Source organism: Delphinapterus leucas, chromosome 7, assembly GCF_059928025.1.
Source record: "Delphinapterus leucas isolate spDelLeu-1000000601 "Yukka" chromosome 7, BTC_Dleu_Yukka2, whole genome shotgun sequence".
Classification (NCBI taxonomy): domain Eukaryota; kingdom Metazoa; phylum Chordata; class Mammalia; order Artiodactyla; family Monodontidae; genus Delphinapterus; species Delphinapterus leucas.
The window spans coordinates 52,237,886-52,257,265 of NC_143135.1; the positions used below are offsets into that span (position 1 = coordinate 52,237,886).

The window sequence follows — 19,380 nt, forward strand, 5'->3', positions numbered from 1 at the left end:
AGTGAGAAGCCCACGCACCGCAACGAAGAGTAGCCCCCACTCACTGCAACTACCGCACGCAGCAAGGAAGACCCAACGCAGCCAAAAATATAAATAAGTAAATTTATTAAAAAAAATACTGGTGGAAAGTTGAAAGATACCCAGGGCACGTGTGCCATATTTTCTGTGAAATTAAGTCCCAGCTGAAAGATATAGGCTTAGGATTCTGGCTGATTACTGTAAGCAGAATTTGACCATCAGGTTAGCTTGTTCCTTATAAGGTGAGTTTAATGCCCCTGGAAATAAATTCAGATTCCAATGACACCTTGAAATTTCTGCCCAATTTTTCATTGGGTTAGGGTGAATATAACTTAATAGTCAAACTTATGAAGTAAGTAAATATTAGTTAAAGGTGGAGTGAAAGTGATTATTTTACTTTTGGCACACAAATTACTAGATTTCTAAGTGAATATTCTAGATGTATATAAATTCTGTTTGAAGGCATAACTGGTTTTAAAATTTTTAACTTTAATAAATTGAATATTAATTTCAACACAGGTTGCCTGAGTACTCCTTGACATGATCAGAACATCACTCATTCATCTCACGAACATACTGAGCACCTAACATGTATCAGGTGCTATTTGAAAAGATGATGAAATAGTTGTAAGCAAAACAAAGTCACAGCTCTCAAAAGAACCTACATTCTGGCAGTAGACAACTGATCAAAGACAAAAAGATATATGTAAGGGGATAACTCTCATAAAGAAAAATGTTTAAAAACTCAAGTGAAATGTAGAAAACAGGAAAGACTGCTGCTCGCCTCCTAACAACAATATAAAAACTGAATAACCTACACCTGCACAACTTTTCTTGAGTGCAACAGAGAGCTAAGGTCTCAGGGCAATCAAGTGGCCTGAAATATAAGGAAAGTAGGGCACCTCCAAGGAGGGATGGGACACGGACCCTGGCTCACCTGTGGCAGAACGTGGGAGGAAAAGATGATGAGTGGCATTTAAGTATTTAAGAAGAAGTCAGCTAAAATTTTTAATGAATTGCTAAAGGCCAAGTGTGGGCTACAGTAGGAGAATAGAACTCCTGAGAGCAGCAGACACAGGGGAATTCACGCCCACTTGTAGGCAAAAGACTGGACACAGTGAGGGAGACTGGAGAAAGCCTTCCTTGGGGTGTAGGCCTGGAGGAGGAGAGCAGCTGCCATTGTAGGAAAGGCAGGAAGCCCTGCCAACCCTGCTCCCTAGTGAACAAAAGCCTTAAGCTGCTGAGGAAGGTCAGCAAACCCTGTTGGGCCCAGGGCCCTGCATCTGGGGAGGGAAAAAATTAAAACCTGCTACTCCTGTGGTAGGGGAGGAATTCAACCTGGCCCATTTCATTAGAAGTCGCCTACTGCTGGGACAGGGGTAGGACCACTGAGAAGGGTACATCCTTGAGACACAGGAACCCAGGGCCTACATAAGACAGGGGTTGGGCCCTCCCACTGGCACCCTACCACCAGACTAGCAAGCACTAACTAACAAGTGAAAGCAGTCACTGCTGGGGGAGGAACAAGAGTGTGGAGATAAACCCTCTGAGGTGTAGGAACACAGAAAAGGCTGCAAGATGAGGATAGAGCAGGAATGCTGAGAAAATGCTCCAGCATCCCAGCAAGAACCAACTATATGCTGTCTCAGTGAGATACACTTTAAATACAAAGTTATAAATAGGTTGAAAGTAAAAGGAAAGAACAATACACCATGCAAACAGTAAGCATAAGAGAGCTGTCCATCTATACTAAAATCAGACAAAATAGACATTAAAACAAGGAGTATTATTAGAGGCAAAGGAAGACAAGTCATAATAACAAAAGGATAAACACATCAAATAGCTATAAAAATTCTAAATGAATATGTACCCAAGGGTAGAGCTTCAAAATACATGCAGCAAAAACAGACAGAACTAAAGGGAGAAATAAACAAATCCACAATCATGGCTGGAGATTTTAGCATACTGCTCTCAATAATTAATAGAACACATAAAACAATAGTACATAAAAGATCTGAGTGACACCACCAACCACCTTAACTTAGTTGATATTTATAGAACACTATCCCCCAAAACTGCAGAATATACATTTTTTTTCTAAGTGCACAAAGAGTGTTCACCAAGCTAGAATATAGGATGGACCATAAAATAAGTTTAAATAAATTTCAGAAGAATGAAATCTTACAGATTATGTTATCTGGCCACAATAGAATTAAATTAGACCTCAACAAATGTTAAGTTATCTAGAAGATCCCCATATATTTGGAAATAAAACAACTCACTTCTAAACAACCCAAGTGTCAAAGAAGAAATCATAAAAAAAATAAATATTTTAATTGAATGAAAATCAAGACGCAATTTGTAGGATGCAGCTCCAACAGTGCTTAAAGAAGATAGTTATAACTGTACATGCTTATATTAAAAAGAAGAAAGGTCTAAATCAATGATCTAATATTATACTATTTATGAATCTAGAAAAAGAAGAGCCAATTAAGCTCATTGTGAGTAGGACAGAAATAAAGTTATGAGCAGAAATCAATGAAATGGAAAACAGACTATAGAGAAATCCAAAGAAACCAGCACCTAGCTTAGTGGTTTTTTTTTTTTAAGTCCATAAAAGGGATAACTTCTAACTACTTTGGATCAATAAAAGACACAACTTACCAGTTTCAAGAATGGAAGGAGGGGGCTTCCCTGGTGGCACAGTGATTAGGAATCCGCCTGCCAGTGCAGGAGACATGGGTTCGAGCCCTGGTCCGGGAGGATCCCACATGCCGTGGAGCAGCTGAGCCCGTGTGCCACAGCTACTGAGCCTGTGCTCTAGAGCCCACGAGCCACAACTACTGAGCCCGTGTGCCGCAGCTACTGAGTCCCGTGTGCCTGGGGCCCGTGCTCTGCAGGAGAGGTCACCGCAATGAGAGGCCTGTGCACCACAGTGAAGAGTAGCCCCCATTCGCCCCAACTAGAGAAAAGCCCACACGCAACAACGAAAACCCAACACAGCCAAAAATAAATAAATAAATTAAAAAAAAAAAAAGAATGAAAGGAGGCCCCTTAATACATCTATGATCCACTGATTTTCAACAAGGGTGAGCAGACCACTCAATGGGGAAAGAACAGTCTTTTCAATAATGGTGTTGAAGGACTTCCCTGGTGGTGCAGTGGTTAAGAATCTGCCTGCCAATGCAGGGGACATGGGTTTGAGCCCTGGTCCGGGAAGATCACACATGCTGTGGAGCAACTAAGCCCGTGCGCCACAACTACTGAGCCTGCGCTCTAGAGCCCGCGAGCCACAACTACTGAAGCCCGCGTGCCTAGAGCCCATGCTCCACAACAAGAGAAGCCACCACAATGAGAAGCCTGCGCGCCACAACAAAGAGTAGCACCCGCTAGCTGCCACTAGAGAAAGCCCGTGCACAGCAACGAAGATCCAGTGCAGCCAAATATAAATAAATAAATTTATTTAAAAAAATAAATGGTTTTGAGAAAACTGCATATCCACATACAAAAGAATGAAGCCGGACCCCTATCTCGCACCATATATAAAGATCAACTCAAAATGGATCAAAGACCTGGGCTTCCCTGGTGGCGCAGTGGTTGGGAGTCCGCCTGCTGATGCAGGGGACGTGGGTTCGTGCCCCGGTCCGGGAAGATCCCACATGCTGTGGAGCGGCTGGGCCCGTGAGCCATGGCCACTGGGCCTGTGCGTCTGGAGCCTGTGCTCCGCAGCGGGAAAGGCCACAGCAGTGAGAGGCCCGCGTACCGCAAAAAAAAAAAAAAAAAAAAAAAGGATCAAAGACCTAAATGTTACAGCTAAAATTATAACTCTTAGAAGAAAACACCCGGGAAGGCTGGCTGTACTAACCACCTGCCTCAGAAGGAATGTAAGCAGAGTACCTTAAAAGTTGCCTGCATTTCACACCTGAGTAGGGCTCAATTAGTGGGGCTTACTGGAAGTTTTATAGGACATGGCTGTTGGAAAAATATGTTAACATAAAACATGTTAAGGGGGGGCTTCCCTGGTGGCACAGTGGTTAAGAATCCGCCTGCCAATGCAGGGGACACGAGTTTGAGCCCTGGTCCATGAAGATTCCACATGCCGTGGAGCAGCTAAGCCCGCGAGCCACAACTACTGAGCCCATGCGCCACAACTACCAAAGCCCGTGCACCTAGAGCCCATGCTCAACAAGAGAAGCCCACGCACCACAACGAAGAGTAGCCCCCACTTGCCGCAACTAAAAGAAAGCCCGTGTGCAGCAACGACGACCCAACACAGCCATAAATAAATAAATTAATTAATTTAAAAACAAAAACATGTTAAGGAAACACATGTTAAATCTGTCCCATGGACTTTACATCTGCTGCTCCCTTAGGCTAGAACATTTCTCACTTCACTCTACCCTCAGTCTTCACCTCAATAAACTCACTGATTCCCATCTCAGCTTAAACACCACTCTGCAGAGAACCTTCCCTGATCCCAAATATTAGGTAAGACCCCCTGCCCTGTCACATACTTCATAGCACTGTGAATGTCTTCATAACACTGAGCAGTCTTATATTGTGATTATTTGTCCAGTATCAGTCTTCAGATTCAGAGGCTGAATCTTTTCTTTGCACACCTGTATCCCGTGCCTGGCACAGAGCCTGGCACATGTTAAGTGTTAAATCAGTATCTGTGACTGAATGGATGGACTCCTGCCTTGGCCTGCATGCCCTCTGCTTCCCCCCACCCTGAGAATTCCTGAGCCTGCATACTGTTGATGAAGGGAACGGGAGGGTTAGCTTTCAGGCCAGAGCAGCTCACACCCCACCCTCCCGTCTGTGCCCCTGAGGAAAGAGGTAGAGAATCAGAGAGTCACCTTGTTGTAGGCCAGGCTAAGGTACCTCAGCTCTGGGAAGGGCAGGGCCAGCGTCTGGTTCCTCGCCTTCGGTGATTTCACGGGAAGAATCTCGAATGTGGGAGGAAGCGCACATACCTTGGTTGTCTTAGAAGGAAAAGAAGGTCAAAGTCAAAGTGCCCTGGTGATAAGAAGTGGGCCAACAGACCCTTCCTAGGGAGTGTGGTGGAAAGAATGACCATTCTAGAGAGGCTGGGTCAAAAGAGACATCCAGGGTCATAAGGGGTGATGTCATCAAGGGCCCAGAGTTCTGGCTCCAAGTTTCCTATGTCACATGGTGAGCTAGTTCTCTGGTACGCAAAGTTCCAGTTTCAAGTTCTCTGAAGCCAAAGTACAATACAGCAGTGTACCACTGCTGAGGCTCTTTGTTCTCACCTCTCACTTTCTGCCCTATAGTGGCTTATCCTGAACTTGCCCCTCTATACGGTTGGGTTAAAATTTCTCCAGAAGGTGAAAGGGCAGGGCTTGCATTGTTAAGGGGACTTTTCCTAGTGAGGAGACAGAGCAGGAGTGACCTGAGCCTTGAACACCTGCTCTAATGGGCTAGTCCACATCCTACAGTGGAGGCTCTTAGTTCCGAGATAAAACGACCGCTAAGTCCTGGACAATTTCCGGCAGGCTGTGGGGCCTGGGTGTGGCCAGTGCATCTGGCTCACTTGCAGCGTCATGGTCTCTCAGCACAACTCAGCCTGCCTTAGGGTCAACATGTTTGATCAAGTAGAAAATGGAAGTCGCTGGATTAACCATCTAACCAGGGTAGATGCTGGGCTAATGACTGGGTTCAGATGAACTAGATTCATCTAAGCTCCATTAATTGCTGTGTAATCTCGAGCAAGTCACTTAAATTTCCTTTGCTCATTCAATAACCATTTGTGGAGCACCTACTTTTTTTTTTTTTTTAACAGCAATTCCTTATTTATTTATTTATTTATTAAGTTTTTGGCCACACCCCATGGCATGTGGGATCTTAGCTCCCCGACCAGGGATCGAACCCACGCCTCCTGTGCTGGAAGGCAGAATCTTAACAACTGGACCGCTGGGGAAGTCCCTGGAGCACCTACTATTGGCCAAGTATTTTTGTCCCCTCCTGGGGTCCAACTTGTACAGCCACAAGTGAGACGGATAAGTCATGGGTGACAGTAAAACAAAAACCAGTGGCGGTGCTTGGGAACTCTCCTCTCAAGGAAATCCGAATGCAATCTCCAAGAGGCTGAGTGGAATGTGATGGCAGTCTGGTAAGGTATCTCCTCAACTGTGCAATTCCCTACCCGGAGCGAGGCTGTGTGAGCCAAAGTGGGCAAATCAGACTGGAGCACAGAGAAGAAAAAGCCAGACAGGCTTGGGGGTTACCTAGCCCTGTCCAGGGGGCTGGAATGTCCTGATCTGAGGGCATGACTGGCTCTGCCGGGGACAGAAAGGGCCCTGTCTTAGAGTGGGATGTATGTGACAGTGATAGAGAGGCCGCTAAACGTTTCAACCATTCAACTCACTCTCTAGATTCTCAGATACCACACAGTTGGGATCTGAGCACTAAGCAACCTAATTCTGTGGCCACAAGCCCCTCTATCCCTTATGCATGCGCTTGTGTGACCTTGCTGCTCCTCCCATTCAGACATGGAGTCTGTATCTCTAATCCCTTGAAACTAGACTGGCTGCTGTATAATAAAGAATTTGTCTGGTCTTTGTCTTGGGTTCTTGGCACTGACCTTCTAAAACCCTTGGAATCTCCTGAGTGATAGGAATGTCTTTGTTATGCATGACCCTTGGATCATACCTGAGTTCACGCTAATGAGATGACTTAGGATGGCAGCTGGCCATACTATAAAGACAACCATGTGGTCAGAGGATTGGAGTTTGAGCCAGCCTGACCTCTGGGGAAGGGAGAGGGGCTAGGAACTGAGTTCAATCATGTGGCCAATGGTTCGATCAATTGTGGCTATGTAATGAAACTCCAATGAAAGCTCTGGACACTGAGACTCAAGCGAGCTTCCTGGTTGGTGAACACATCAGATGTGCTGGGAGGGTGACACACTCTCATTCCACAGTAAGAGGGCAAAGAGGCTCTGTGTTTCCAACCCTCCCAGCCCTCATTATGTGTCTTTTTATTTGGCTCGTCCTGATTTGTATCCTTTATAGTCAAACTGTGATTGTAAGTGCTCTCCTGAGTTCTATCTATGAGTCGTTCTAGCAAATTATTGAACCCGAGGAGGTCACTGGAACTTTAGAATTTATTGCCAGTAGGTCAAGTAGCCTGGGAACCCCCAAACTTGCAGCTAGTGTCTGAAGTGAGGGCAGTCTTATTGGGGACTGTGCCCTTAACTTGTGGGACGCATGCTAATTCCAGGTAACTAGCATCAGAATTGTACTGCAGAAATATACTGGCCTTATGACTTGCTTTGACCAACAGAAAATGCCACTGTTTGAATTTCAGAGCCTTGCTCTCTTGGAACCCTGATGCCACCATGCTGTAAAGAAGTCCAGGATGAAAAGACAACAAAAGATGCCAAGCCTGTGACACCAAGGATTAGACCCCGGATGGTGGTGTGTTTGGCCAGGATCACTCTAGCTTTGGGGGTTTTTTTGTTTTTCTTTTTCACTCTAGCTTTCGGGCAGGGTCTCTTGTTAGGAAGCTATTGGGCTTCATCCTGGTGGCAGCCTCACTTCAATGCCAGCTTGATCACGTGAGGTAGCAACCGTCACTACTGAACAGCATCTGAGACCAATGGAAGCTAGTCTGTGGGCAGTGTGAGGTCTGGGACCTGTCTGTTGAGTCCGCTGCTGCATCTCCATAGGCCAGCTTAGTGCCTGGAACATGGTCGGTTCAGTGAATGGGCCTCCTCAGTGTTATATATGTAAATGCCTCTCATGGCTCCATTAACCTATTTTTGTTTATTAAAATTAATGTTTCGACTCAAGGATGCAAATATAAAGTAGGCAGTTCCTACCTCTGAGGTTGAAAATCCAGGATAAGATGAGAGCACAACCTCTGAAATAGAAGAGAAACAGAATGAAGGTTGGTGAGAGCACTAACTGACCCCCGGAGAGGCCAGGGTCTGGGTTTACCACCCATTGTATGCAGCAGGGTACCTCCTAGAGGGAGTACTCATTGGCCCTGAGCTTCAGTGCTAACTGGGAAGAGGAACAGCTGTGACATGTGTCAGGTAATAAGCCCTTTGCGCTTAGAAAAACATTCAAACTCCTTGGCCAGGCTTTTGAGGTCCTGCCTGATCTGGCCCCTGCCTACTTCTCTAATCTTATCTCATGCTACCCTGCCCCTCACTCACTATATTTCAGCCACACTGACCTTCTTCCTGACTTTGCAATATGCAAGCTCTTTCGAGCCTCAGAACTATTGGGCAGTCAGTATTGGTCAGAAGGCAAACCAACTGTCTTAGAAGAGAAAAATGTATATAAAAGATAGTCTGTCAGAGGATTTGAAAATAGTATTTGTTATATTAGTATAAATAGAGTGTGTTAAGACAGTGAATTCAGGAGAGATAAGTAACTAAGGAGGAGGCTACAGAGTGATTTCATTCTTGGGATCATCAGACTAAGATGAGCCAATAAAGAGCTCAGTTCAACCGAATAAGGCAAAGCATCTGCTGGGACTGGATCCTGTGCAGGGACCACTCACCTTTGCCCTGACTAATGGGATCCCTTCCACATGTTAATGATATTAGGCAGAGACGGTTACATTTAAATGAAATAAGCAATAGTATGGGTGGAACATCACACAGCATAAACAACTCCTATGACAAGGGTCTGAAAGGAATTTGGGAAAGGTTTGTGCAAGGAACAAAGTAGGAGTTAGCTGAGAGATGGGCCATGGTCACAAGTGTAGGTGCTAAGCAGTGATCTTCTGGGCAGATAGAGAGCCCCCATATCTAGAAAGATGAACTGAGGTGCACTCTATCCAAACTCATGTCCTGGCCCTCCCCAAAATTACAGGAAGCAACTCCAGAAACCAGAACGTGCATTCTAAGTTTCAGACTGGAGACTGTTCAAGAGAAAGATGCACAATCAAGCACTTCCTAATGTCTGAGGAAAATTAACAATATGAAAGAAAGTTATGAAATATAAAAGAAGAACTAGCATCTGAAACAAAATTTAACCAAAAGAATAAAAACTTTAAATAGAATAATTAGTGTCCTCTAAGGAATTCAAAAGGCTATTTCATTCTAGAAAAAAATCAGTCATTATGGAAGAGAAACTATTAATAATTTTGTAATTTTAAAGTATGATAATCAAATAAAAGATTTAATAAATGTGTTGTACAGAAGAAAAGACCCACTTGAAGAGCTAATTCATAAAATGGAGAATGGAAAGGGGATAAGAAAGAAAATTTTTCCAAGATGACAGAAACCATCTTGGAAAGAATACAAAGTATCTAACAGGATAAACAAAAAAGAACTGCACACCCAGATGCATCTTACTCAAATTTCCAAAGGAAAAAATGGAAATCTTAAGAGATTCCAGGGAGCAAAAATAGGTTTCCTACAAAGGGATGGGAATCAGATTAGTGTCAGACTTCTCATTGGCAGCAATGGATTTAGAAGGCAATGGAGTAATATCTTCAAACTTTTCAGTTAAAATTATTTTAAGGCTAGAGTTCTCTATTCAGCAAACTAGCATTCAAGTATGATAACAAAATAAAGGTAATTTTGGATATTTTATGGGCTGAGAAAAATCTACTCTATGCAAACCCTCTTTGAAAGAATCATTCAAACAGCAAAATGAAAAGAAATACAGAATAGGAAACTATCTTTGTGACTATGAGAAAGGGAGATACTTCTCAAACAAGAACCCAAAGGCATAAACCATAAGATAAAATTGTATAGATCTGGTGTGATGGACTGAACTGTGTCATTCCCCGCCCCCCACCCCGCCAATTCATATGTTGAAGTCCTAACTCCTAGTACCACAGAATGTGGTTGTATTTGGAAACAGTGCCTTTAAAGAGGTAATTAAGGTTAATAAGGTCATTAGGATAGCCCTAATTCAATATGAAAGGTCTCCTTGTAAGAAGAGTAGATTAGGACATAGACAATTCAGACAGAGGGAGGACCAAATGAGGATACAGCTAGAAGGTAGCCTTCTATAAGCCAAGAAGAAAGCCCTCAAAAGAAACCAAATCTGACAACACCTTGATCTTGGACTTCTAGACTCCAGAACCATGAGAAAATAAATATCTGCTGTTTAAAACAAACAGCCTATGGTATTCTGTTACGGCAGTCTTAGCAAACTAATACATTTAGGTAAATCAAAATTAAGAACTTCTCTTCAAAATGTCATCTCTACCATTACAGATGAAGTAAACAGACGTGATGACAGAATAAAAGAAGAAATTGAAAATATTAAAACTATCAAGGGATATGAAATAGCAATTCATAAAAGTTGAAAACCAAATGGCTAAGTAAATGAAGAAATACTTAACATCAAAAATATTTAGAAAAATGGAATTTAAAACAATGAAATATCACTTTATACCTACAAAATAACAAAACTTAGAACAATTAAAAAGTTGGGGAATATCAAGTGCAGGCAAGGTTGTAAGGAAACAGGAACCCTGATGTACTACTGGTGTGAGTGTACACTAGAGCCACCATTTTGAAGAACCACCAGGTGGCCCTTATTTAAACTACTTATGCATATATTCTGTGATCCAACAAAACCACTCCTAGGTAAATATTCCAGAAAAACTCTGGCACAGAGGTATATGCAAGAAACATACACAAGGTAGGTGACCTAGGTGTCCGTTAGCAAGGGAATAGATGAATTAAAGTGTGGTTAGAGCATAGTGTGGAATATTAAGCATTAGATAAAAGGAAAGAACTGGATGGGCATACAGCAATAAGAACAATCTTAAAAACAGCGCTGAGTGAAAAAACTTAAGTAACAGAATGAGCTCAATAGCATATTACCATTATATAAACTAAAAACACATTACACACAAAATAATATATACTTTACAAGATACATCCATATATCCAGGAAAATATATCCAGCAAAAAAAACAGATACTTACATGAAAATAGGAAATGGGGGTAGGGATTAAGAATGAAGGAGAAAAAATAAAATAGGGCAAGAGGAGCTTTATAAAGACTAATGGTTAAAGTGCTAATAACCTGAGTTTTATTATTATTATTACTTTTTGTGGTACACGGGCCTCTAACTGTTGTGGCCTCTCCCATTGCGGAGCACAGGCTCCGGATGCGCAGGCTCAGCGGCCATGGCTCACGGGCCCAGCCGCTCTGCAGCATGTGGGATCTTCCCGGACCGGGGCACAAACCCATGTCCCCTGCATCAGCAGGCGGACTCTCAACCACTGCGCCACCAGGGAATACCCTGAGGTTTATTATTAAATCAACTCTCTGCTCCTAAGTTATACACAGACACACAATAGGGAATGTAAGAAGGAGGAAGATCTGAGATATGAGCAGCTGTGGTGAGTACAGAAGTAAGTAAAACTAAGAGTTCAATCTTTCAGTGTAACTGTTGATGTGTAATTAAAAAAAATTAAAACCACTCAAATCATTATTAGTGTTTATTACTTTATGGGAAGTGATGGGGTAGGGTGGAGTAGGTAAACATATATTAAGATTTTTTTCTTATTAAAGAATAACACTTGAATTTGGTTGATTCTAGGCATTGATAGACAAAGGTGAGTTTAAATATGTGGATTAAAAGGTCTAGGGTAACTACTGAAATGGAAATGAGACGTATAAATTTAAACAACTAGGGAAAAAGTAGAATTAAAAGAAAACTCATTCAGTGCTCACAGGAGGCACAAAAGAAGGAAAAAAACATGGTAAATAGAAAACATATGGAGAAGGAAATCAAGATGGTGGAGCAGAGGGATGTGGAGCTCACCTGCTCCCACAACAGTTCTCACAGAATACCTACTAAAAGCTGGCAGAAGATCTCATACAACCAAAGCTGCAAGAAAGATCCCCATGTAACCAGGCAGGAGCAAGGGAAAAGGGAGAAGAAGAGGAATTGGGATGGGACCTGCACGCTTGGGAGGGAGCTGTGAAAGAGGAAAACTTCCCTTACCCTGGGAACCTCCTTCACCAGTTGGGAGGTCTGCCAGGACAGACAAGGAGATTCAGAGCCCCGAGAGGAGAGTGTGGGAGCTGGCCTGCAGCCCCACAGTGTAGAGACTGACCAGCACAGATGGTCCTGGCCACGCTGCTGCATTTCCCAGCCCGAGACACGCGCCTGCTGGTGTGTGTATTGGGTGCTGAAACTTGGGCTTCAGAGAACAGACCCCGGGAAAGGACTAGGTTTGGCTGTGTGGAGACAGCCCGAAGCACCTGGAGCATGGCCCAGCCCACAACTGGGGGCACATGCAGGACAGAACATGAGTCCAGCAGAGGAGCCCCACTGTCAACACGGGAAAGGAGGGGCATGGGTCCACCACAGCAGACTTATTGTCAGCGTGCTCACAGCAGGTGTGGCTCTGGTTGCTGCAGGTTCTGTGCACTTGGTGGGCCCATGGGCAGATGCACGCCTGAGGGATGTCTGAGCTGATTACCGGCAATCCCACTGCTGGCGCCTGGGATGCAGCTCTGGTGGGTTCTCACTGGCGGGTTTGGGGGCCAGGACTGCACACACAGGCCTGAGGGCCATCTGAACTGACTATCTGTGGGCTTAGGGGACACAGCTCCTGCAGGTTTATGCGCCAGTGGCTTTGTGAGGGCACATGAATGCCTAAGGGACCTCTGAGCTGAATACCAGAGCTCCTAAGCAGAGGCGACCATCCAGGACAATGCCAGCAACAGTGATCTTTGTGGGCACTCAGGGTGGCGGGTGGCATCATAGAATCACACGTTCTGGCAGACAGCTCCTAGGGAAGAACACTCAGTGGCTCTTTTCCCAGTAGGAGCACTCCAGTCCCACTTACCTCACACCACAGCTTAGAACCGGATCTGGGGGCTTCTACTCCAACAGCTGGGGAGCAGACCCTGCCCCCAACAGGGCTGAGACAACCAAAGAGCAAAGAGGAGGCCCTGCCTAATATCCAGTGCAGGCTCTGGTCACCACAACACCAAACGCACCCCCTCTATCATGGGGACAAAGGCCAGCAGACCCTTAGGAAAGATGTGGCAGGCATCCATACTAAACACAGCCCTCGTACCAAAAATACTGGACACAAGCAGGCTACACAGGGAGGCTCCCACACGAAAACAGCCCTTCAAGACCACAGTAGATAACTGTTTCTCCTAAATTCATAAAGTCTGAGATATACAAGAAAAATGAAAAAGCAGAGGAATTATTCCCAATTAAAACAACAAGAGAAATCCCCTGAAAGAAAACAATGAAACAGACCTCTGCAGTCTACCAGACCCTGAGTTCAAAAAGGAGGTAATAAAAATGCTGAAGGAATTAAGAAGGGCTATGAATAGAAATGTGGATCACTGTAACAGGGAACTAGAAACTATAAAGAGGAGCCAATCAAAATTAGATAACTCAATTGCTGAGATGAAAACTGAGCTAAAGGCGATGAATAGCAGGTCAAATAATGCAATAGAACAAATAAGTGATCTGGAAGGCAGAATAACAGCAATCCACCCAATCAGAACAGCAGACAGAAAGACAACGGAAAAAAAAATGAAAGCAACATATGAGATCTATGAGATAATATAAAGCATGCCAATATATGCATAATAGGAATCTCAGAAGGAGAAGAAAGAAAAAGGAGATTTAAAATGTATTTGAAGAAATTATGGCTGAAAACTTCCCAAACCTAAAGAAGGAAAACAGATATCCAGGAATAGGAAGCACAGAGGGTCCCAAACAAGATGAACCCCAACAGACCTACTCCAAGACATACCATAATTAAAATGGCAAAATTTAAAGTTAAAGAGAGGATTCTAAAGGCAGCAAGAGAAAAACAAAGTCAGTTACTAGGGAACCCCCACAAGGCCATCAGCTGATTTCTCTACAGAAACTTTGCAGGCCAAAAGGGAGTGGCAAGATATATTCAAAGTACTGAAAGGGAAAAACCTGTAACCTAGGATACACTACCCAGCAAGATTATCATTTAGAGTAGAAGAATAGATAAAAAATTTCTCAGATAAGCAAAAACTAAAAGAATACAGCAATATTAAACATATCTTAAAAGAAATATTGAAAGATCTTCTCTAAACAGAAAAGAAGCAAGAATATATAGGAAAGGGAAAATCACAATAGAAAAGGTAAATATATAAAAGGACTGAAGATCACTTAAATAAGCCAGTATATAGATTAAAAAAAACCAACCAAATTATATGAAAGCAATTATAACTACAGTGAACAGCAAAAGGATAAACATGAAGATGTAAAATAGGACATCAAAATCATGAAATGTTGGGGAGGGGAGTAAGAAAATCTAGATCTTTTAGAATGTGTTTGAGCTTATATGACCACCAGTCTAAAGCAAGTAGATATGGATTAACATACTTGAAAACCAGGGTAACCACAAATGAAAACATACAACAGATTCACAAAAGCTAAAAAGAAAGGAACTCAAGCATAATACAAAAGAAAGTCATCAAACTACAAAAGGAAAACAAAAAGAGGAAGAAATGAACAAAGAAGAAATACAAAATTGACTGGAAAACAAGATTTTAAATGGCAGTAAATACATACTTATCAATAATTACTTTAAATGTCAATGGACTAAATGCTCCAATCAAAAGACATAGAGTGGCAGATTGGATAATAAAACAAGAACCTACAATATGCTGCCTACAGGAGACCCACTTTAGGGTGAAAGACACATAGAGATGGAAAGTGAGGGGATGGAAAAAGATATTTCATGCAATGACATGAAAGCAGGGGTAGCAATACTCATATGAGACAAAATAGACTTTAAAACTAAGGCCACAAAAAAAGACAAAGGATGCTATATCATGATAAAAGGATCAATACAAGAAGAGGATATTACACTTGTTAACATATATGCACCCAAAATAGGAGCACCTAAATACATAAAACAAATACTAACAGACATAAAGGGAGAAATTGATGGTAATACAATAATAGTAGGAGACTTTAACACCCCACTGACATCAATGGACAGATCTTCCAGACAGAAAATCAATAAGGCAACAGAGATCCTAAATGACACAATAGGACAGTTAGATTTCATTGATATCTACAGGACACTACATCCAAAAAAACCAGAATACACATTCTTTTCAAGTGCACAGGGAACATTCTCCAGGATAAATCACATGCTAGTTCACGAAACAAGCATCAACAAATTTAAGAGAATACAAATTATTTCAAGCATCCTTTCTGACCACAACAGCATGAAACTAGAAATCAACCACAGGAAGAAAAATGAGAAAAAAGCAATTACATGGAAACTAAACAACATGCTATTAAAAAACCAATGGGCCAGCAGTAAAATCAAAGAGGAAATAAAAAATATCTCAAGATAAACGACAATGAAAACACAACCATACAAAATCTATGGGATGCATCAAAAGCAGTTTAGAGGAAAGTTCATAGCAATACAGGCCTTCCTCAAAAAAACCAAGAAGAAAGATGGCGGAAGACTAAGAAGCGGAGATCACCTTCCTCCCCACAGATACACCAGAAATACATCTACACGTGGAACAACTCCTACAGAACACCTACTGAACGCTGGCAGAAGACCTCAGACCTCCCAAAAGGCAAGAAAGTCCCCATGTACCTGGGTAGGAAAAAAGAAAAATGAATAAACAGAGACAAAAGGATAGGGACAGGACCTGCACCAGTGGGAGGGAGCTGTGAAGGAGGAAAGGTTTCCACACACTAGGAAGCCCCTTCGCGGGCGGAGACTGCAGGTGGCGGAGGGGAAAAGCTTCGGAGATGCGGGGGAGAGCACAGCAACAGGGGTGCGGGGGGCAAAGCGGGGAGATTCCCACATAGAGGATCGGTGCCGACCAGCACTCCCCACCCCAGTCCAAGAGGCTTGTCTGCTCCCCCGCCGGGGTGGGCGGGGCTGGGAGCGGAGGCTCGGGCTTCGGGTCAGAGCGCAGGGAGAGGACTGGGGTTGGCGGCGTGAACACAGCCTGCAGGGGGTTAGTGTGCCACGGACAGCCGGGAGGGAGTCCGGGGAAAAGTCTGGACCTGCCAAAGAGGTAAGAGACTTTTTCTTCCCTCTTGGTTAACTGGTGCACGAGGAGAGGGGATTAAGAACGCTGCTTAAAGGAGCTCCAGAGTCGGGCGCGAGCCGCGGCTAAAAGTGCGGACCCCAGAGACAGGCATGAGATGCTAAGGCTGCTGCTGCCGCCAACAAGAAGACTGTGGGCGAGCACAGGTCACTATCCACACCCCCCTTCCAGGGAGCCTGTGCAGCCCACCACTGCCAGGGTCCCATGATCCAGGGACAACTTCCCCAGGGGAACGCACGGCGAGCCTCAGGCTGGTGCAAGGTCACGCTGGCCTCTGCCGCCCCACACTCCGTGCCCCTCCCTCCCCCCGGCCTGAGTGAGCCAGAGCCCCTGAATCAGCGGCTCCTTTAACCCGGTCCTCTCTGAGCGAAGAACAGAGGCGCTCCAGCGACCTACACACAGAGGCAGGGCCAAATCCAAAGCCGAGCCCCTGGGAGCTGTGAGAACAAAGAAGAGAAAGGGAAATCTCTCCCAGCAGCCTCAGAAGCAGTAGATTAAAGCTCCACAATCAACTTGATGTACCCTGAATCTGTGGAATACCTGAATAGACAACGAATCATCCTAAATTAAGGAGCCGTGTGAATGAAAGGCTCTTGGTGCTGCAGCCAGGAGTCAGTGCTGTGCCTCTGAGGTGGGAGAGCCAACTTCAGGACACTGGTCCACAAGAGACCTCCCAGCTCCACATAATATCAAACGGCGAAAATCTCCCAAAGATCTCCATCTCAACACCAGTACCCAGCTTCACTCAACGACCAGCAAGCTACAGTGCTGGACATCCTATGCCAAACAACTAGCAATACAGGAACACAACCCCACCCATTAGCAGAGAGGCTACCTAAAATCATAACAAGTCCACAGACACCCCAAAACACACCACCAGACGTGGACCTGCCCACCAGAAAGACAAGATCGAGCCTCATCCACCAGAACACAGGCACTAGTCCCCTCCACCAGGAAGCCTACACAACCCACTGAACCAACCTTAGCCACTGGGGACAGACACCAAAAACAACGGGAACTATGAACCTGCAGCATGCAAAAAGGAGACCCCAAACACAGTAACATAAGCAAAATGAGAGGACAGAAAAACACACAGCAGATGAAGGAGCAAGATAAAAACCCACCAGACCTAACAAATGAAGAGGAAATAGGCAATCTGCCTGAAAAAGAATTCAGAATAATGATAGTAAAGATGATCCAAAATCTTGGAAATAGAATAGACAAAATGCAAGAAACATTTAACAAGGACCTAGAAAAACTAAAGATGAAACAAACAACGATGAACAACACAATAAATGAAATGAAAAATACTCTAGATGGGATCAATAGCAGAATAACTGAGGCAGAAGAATGGATAAGTGACCTGGAAGATAAAATAGTGGAAATAACTACTGCAGAGCAGAATAAAGAAAAAATGAGAAGAACTGAGGACAGTCTCAGAGACCTCTGGGACAACATTAAACACACCAACATTCGAATTATAGGAGTTCCAGAAGAAGAAGAGAAAAAGAAAGGGACTGAGAAAATATTTGAAGAGATTATAATTGAAAACTTCCCTAATATGGAAAAGAAATTGTCAATCAAGTCCAGGAAGCACAGAGAGTCCCATACAGGATAAATCCAAGGAGAAATACGCCAAGACACATATTAATCAAACTGTCAAAAATTAAATACAAAGAAAGCATATTAAAAGCAGCAAGGGAAAAACAACAAATAACACACAAGGGAATCCCCATAAGGTTAACAGCTGATCTTTCAGCAGAAACTCTGCAAGCCAGAAGGGACTGGCAGGACATATTTAAAGTGATGAAGGAGAAAAACCTGCAACCAAGATTACTCTACCCAGCAAGGATCTCATTCAGATTTGATGGAGAAATTAAAACCTTTACAGACAAGCAAAAGCTGAGAGAGTTCAGCACCACCAAACCAGCTCTACAACAACTGCTAAAGGAACTTCTCTAGGCAAGAAACACAAGAGAAGGAAAAGACCTACAATAATGAACCCAAAACAATTAAGAAAATGGGAATAGGAACATACATATCGATAATTACCTTAAACATAAATGGACTAAATGCTCCCACCAAAAGACACAGATTGGCTGAATGGATACAAAAACAAGACCCATATATTTGCTGTCTACAAGAGACCCACTTCAGACCTAGAGGCACATACAGACTGAAAGTTAGGGGATGGAAAAAGATATTTCATGCAAATGAAACCAAAAGAAAGCTGGAGTAGCAATTCTCGTATCAGAGAAAATAGACTTTAAAATAAAGACTATTACAAGAGACAAAGAAGGACACTACATAATGATCAAGGGATCGATCCAAGAAGAAGACATAACAATTGTAAATATTTATGCACCCAACATAGGAGCACCTCAATTCATAAGGCAAATACTAACAGCCATAAAAGGGGAAATCAACAGTAACACATTCATAGTAGGGGACTTTAACACCCCATTTTCACCAATGGACAGATCATCCAAAATGAAAATAAATAAGGAAACACAAGCTTTAAATGATACATTAAACAAGATGGACTTAATTGATATTTATAGGACATTCCATCCAAAAACAACAGAATACACATTTTTCTCACGTGCTCATGGAACACTCTCCAGGATAGATCATATCCTGGGTCACAAATCAAGCCTTGGTAAATTTAAGAAAATTGAAATTGTATCAAGTATCTTTTCCAACCACAACGCTATGAGACTAGATATCGATTACAGGAAAAGATCTGTAAAAAATACAAACACATGGAGGCTAAACAATACACTACTAAATGATCAAGAGATCACTGAAGAAATCAAAGAGGAAACAAAAAAATACCTAGAAACAAATGACAATGGAGACACAATGACCCAAAATCTATGGGATGCAGCAAAAGCAATTCTAAGAGGGAAGTTTATAGCAATACAAGCCTACCTTAAGAAACAGGACACATCTCGAATAAAGAACCTAACCTTGCACCTAAAGCAATTAGAGAAAGAAGAAAAAAAAACCCCCAAAGTTAGCAGAAGGAAAGAAGTCATAAAAATCAGATCAGAAATAAATGAAAAAGAAATGAAGGAAACGATAGCAAGATCAATAAAACTAAATGCTGGTGCTTTGAGAAGATAAATAAAATTGATAAACCATTAGCCAGACTCATCAAGAAAAAAAGGGAGAAGACTCACATCAATAGAATTAGAAATGAAAAAGGAGAAGTAACAACTGACACTGCAGAAATACAAAAGTTCATGAGACATTACTACAAGCAACTCTATGCGAATAAAATGGACAACCTGGAAGAAATGGACAAATTCTTAGAAATG

General features: G+C 43.0%; 1 protein-coding gene across 1 annotated transcript in view; it reads right to left on the reverse strand.

The window, feature by feature from the left end:
* XRRA1 (X-ray radiation resistance associated 1) overlaps window positions 1–19,380 on the reverse strand; it is a 95,863-nt gene that overhangs the window by 22,722 nt on the left and 53,761 nt on the right. Inside the window, exons 10-11 of the mRNA XM_089915308.1 lie at window positions 7,862–7,902; window positions 4,878–5,003 (exon numbers count right to left, since the gene is read on the reverse strand). Coding sequence (XP_089771434.1) covers window positions 4,878–5,003; window positions 7,862–7,902 — 167 coding nt within the window. The remainder of the gene's footprint in view (window positions 1–4,877; window positions 5,004–7,861; window positions 7,903–19,380) is intronic.